Genomic DNA, 2,278 nt, shown 5'->3' with positions numbered 1-2,278 from the left:
ACTATTTCCCTCCACCTCCAACACCACCTGACAATGATGCTTAACTTGTTCAAAAATCAGTTTAAATGGTTCACAGATATAGTGGTTACATTTTTCTTTTTCTTTTTTTGTTTTGGTTATTTGTTTTCTCATTTTGTTGTGAATTTCTTTGTTTTGTTATTTTGTTATAATCTTTTGTATTCACGTCATGAATAACAAAGCTTTTTTTTTTTCATTTCATAACTTAATAAATGTCTAACAAATCCTTCATTTCAATAAAATGAGAAAAGTAAACAATTAAAAAATAATTGGTGTGCATCAATTAATAAAAAAAATTAAATTAAGGTTCCAAAACGAAAAAGTTAACAAGGTAAAAAAAAAACAAATTAACAAAAATAATGTTCTCAAATGAAATAAAACAAGTTAAAAAATAATAAGTATACTTTTTTTTAAAATGAAAACGAAAAAAAAAAGTTAATATAAACTTGCCTACAGAAAGTTAAAAAGAAAAAAAAAAATTAAATTCATAAACCGAATTAATAACAAAACCTTCAAATTGTTTAAAATTTAACAAAAAGTAAAAAACACGGATATGTCATGTACAAATCAATTATACAAAATTTTAATTAATAAGAAAACCATTATTTTAATAAAATGGAAAAAAACATTAAATAAAATTTAAAACCAAAAATAATAATTACACATTTTGTTTTACAAAAAGATAAAAAACAATTTGGCATGGTTTGAGATCTCACAAAAAAAGTCAAAAAGTTAAACAAGTTACTCAAAAATTAAAAAATTTATGACATTCACCAAAAATAAATAAATTTAAAATAATGGGTCACAAAACAAATTGTCAATCATTGGTGAGTTTCTCAACAGAGGAAAATTGGTGAGCTTTTCAAACTTCGCTTCTGTTCAGCTTCTGTTTTGAAAAACGACCTTCTGGGCTGAATAGTAACAAAACCATTATTTTACTAGTAAAAAAAAATAAAATTAAATTCATAAACTACCATTTAAGCTAATAACAAAGCCAAAATTGAAATAAAATGAAGTTATAAAAAAATGTCAAATACAATTTAGGTGCAATAAAATTATTGAAATTAATAACACATGTATCTATGCCGAACAATTTTTTTTTAATACAAAGTTAATGAACATCATAAACTGAATGAATATCATAAACTAACAAGTTTTGCATGCATCATTGAACCATCAAATTGAATAAAATACATAAAATTGCATATTACACATTGCATGAACAACATATTTAATTGTCTTCGTTACTAACAAAACCATTATCTTCATTGACCATGTGATGATCTTTGTGTTTCCTTTTGTTTCATTGGAATTTAGCCCAATCGTTGTCCGCAATATTAGTTATCCTACAAAAAGATAAAAGAAGTCAGTAAATAACAATTACATAAAGTGGGTGAAGTTATGTAATAAAGGTGTCATAATGATTGAAATTAGTAAAATAATTGCACATTTAAAACCATTAGTCAGTACGATATTCACTTGCCTTGTTGACATCCCTTTTCTATCCATGGCCAACATGATTTTGCCACATAGCAGTAGCAATTGCATCCCTAACGTTCGATTGGTACGTTAACCCATGTTGTGACATGTCAACATAGTCAGCTTGGTCTCCAAGAAGCCCGTCTATTTCTACTTCTGCGGCCATTTCATTATCAGTTTCCATAAAGAATGGGTCCATATCTGCATGCAAACGGATCCAATTGTGCACTACACAACATGCAATCACCAGAGGGCCTTGTCTTGTAGACTTGTAATTTGGCATGGACCGCAATATTGGGAAGCACTTCTTCAGAACACCAAATGTTCTTTCTATGACATTGCGTAACGACGAATGTCGATGGTTAAACAATTCCTTAAGTCCTGAATAATGACGGCCATGAAACTCTTGCAAGTGATGCCGTTGAGACCGAAATGGGGCAAGAAATCCAGGCATGTTCATGAAACAAGCATCAACAAAATAGTACTTGCATACATGTAAATAATGAATACACTGTTCAGTCCATTGATATGTACAAAAAAAACAAGGATAAAAGTGCACCGTATGTTATTTAGGGACAATCACCATTGGGTGGGTATGGGAACTGTAGATCAGCTTGTGTAATAGAGTCAACCAAAATAGCATTGTCGCGAGCGCTACCTTCCCATCCAGAATTAATAAATGTGAACAACATATCGAAGTCGCAAGCTGCGTGTACGTTTTGCGATACCGTTGATTTCCGACCGCGGAATGTATTTTGTCTTGAAGCAAGGACCCATGCAT

At 30.0% G+C, this 2,278-nt stretch overlaps 1 protein-coding gene across 1 annotated transcript; it reads right to left on the bottom strand.

Annotated features, from left to right (window-relative positions):
- Nucleotides 1–1,519: 1,519 nt before the first annotated feature.
- On the bottom strand, nucleotides 1,520–1,951 carry LOC145802145 (uncharacterized). Its single transcript, XM_082894814.1, has one exon. The coding sequence runs from the start codon at nucleotides 1,949–1,951 to the stop codon at nucleotides 1,520–1,522; it is 432 nt and encodes a 143-aa protein (XP_082750940.1).
- Between the last annotated feature and the right edge of the window lie 327 nt (nucleotides 1,952–2,278).

The sequence above is a fragment of the Camellia sinensis genome, chromosome 11 (genome assembly GCF_055761805.1).
Source record: "Camellia sinensis isolate YWXY chromosome 11, ASM5576180v1, whole genome shotgun sequence".
Classification (NCBI taxonomy): Eukaryota; Viridiplantae; Streptophyta; class Magnoliopsida; order Ericales; family Theaceae; genus Camellia; species Camellia sinensis.
The sequence above is the reverse complement of the archived record's forward strand: the minus strand, read 5'-3'. Positions and strand labels throughout refer to the sequence as shown.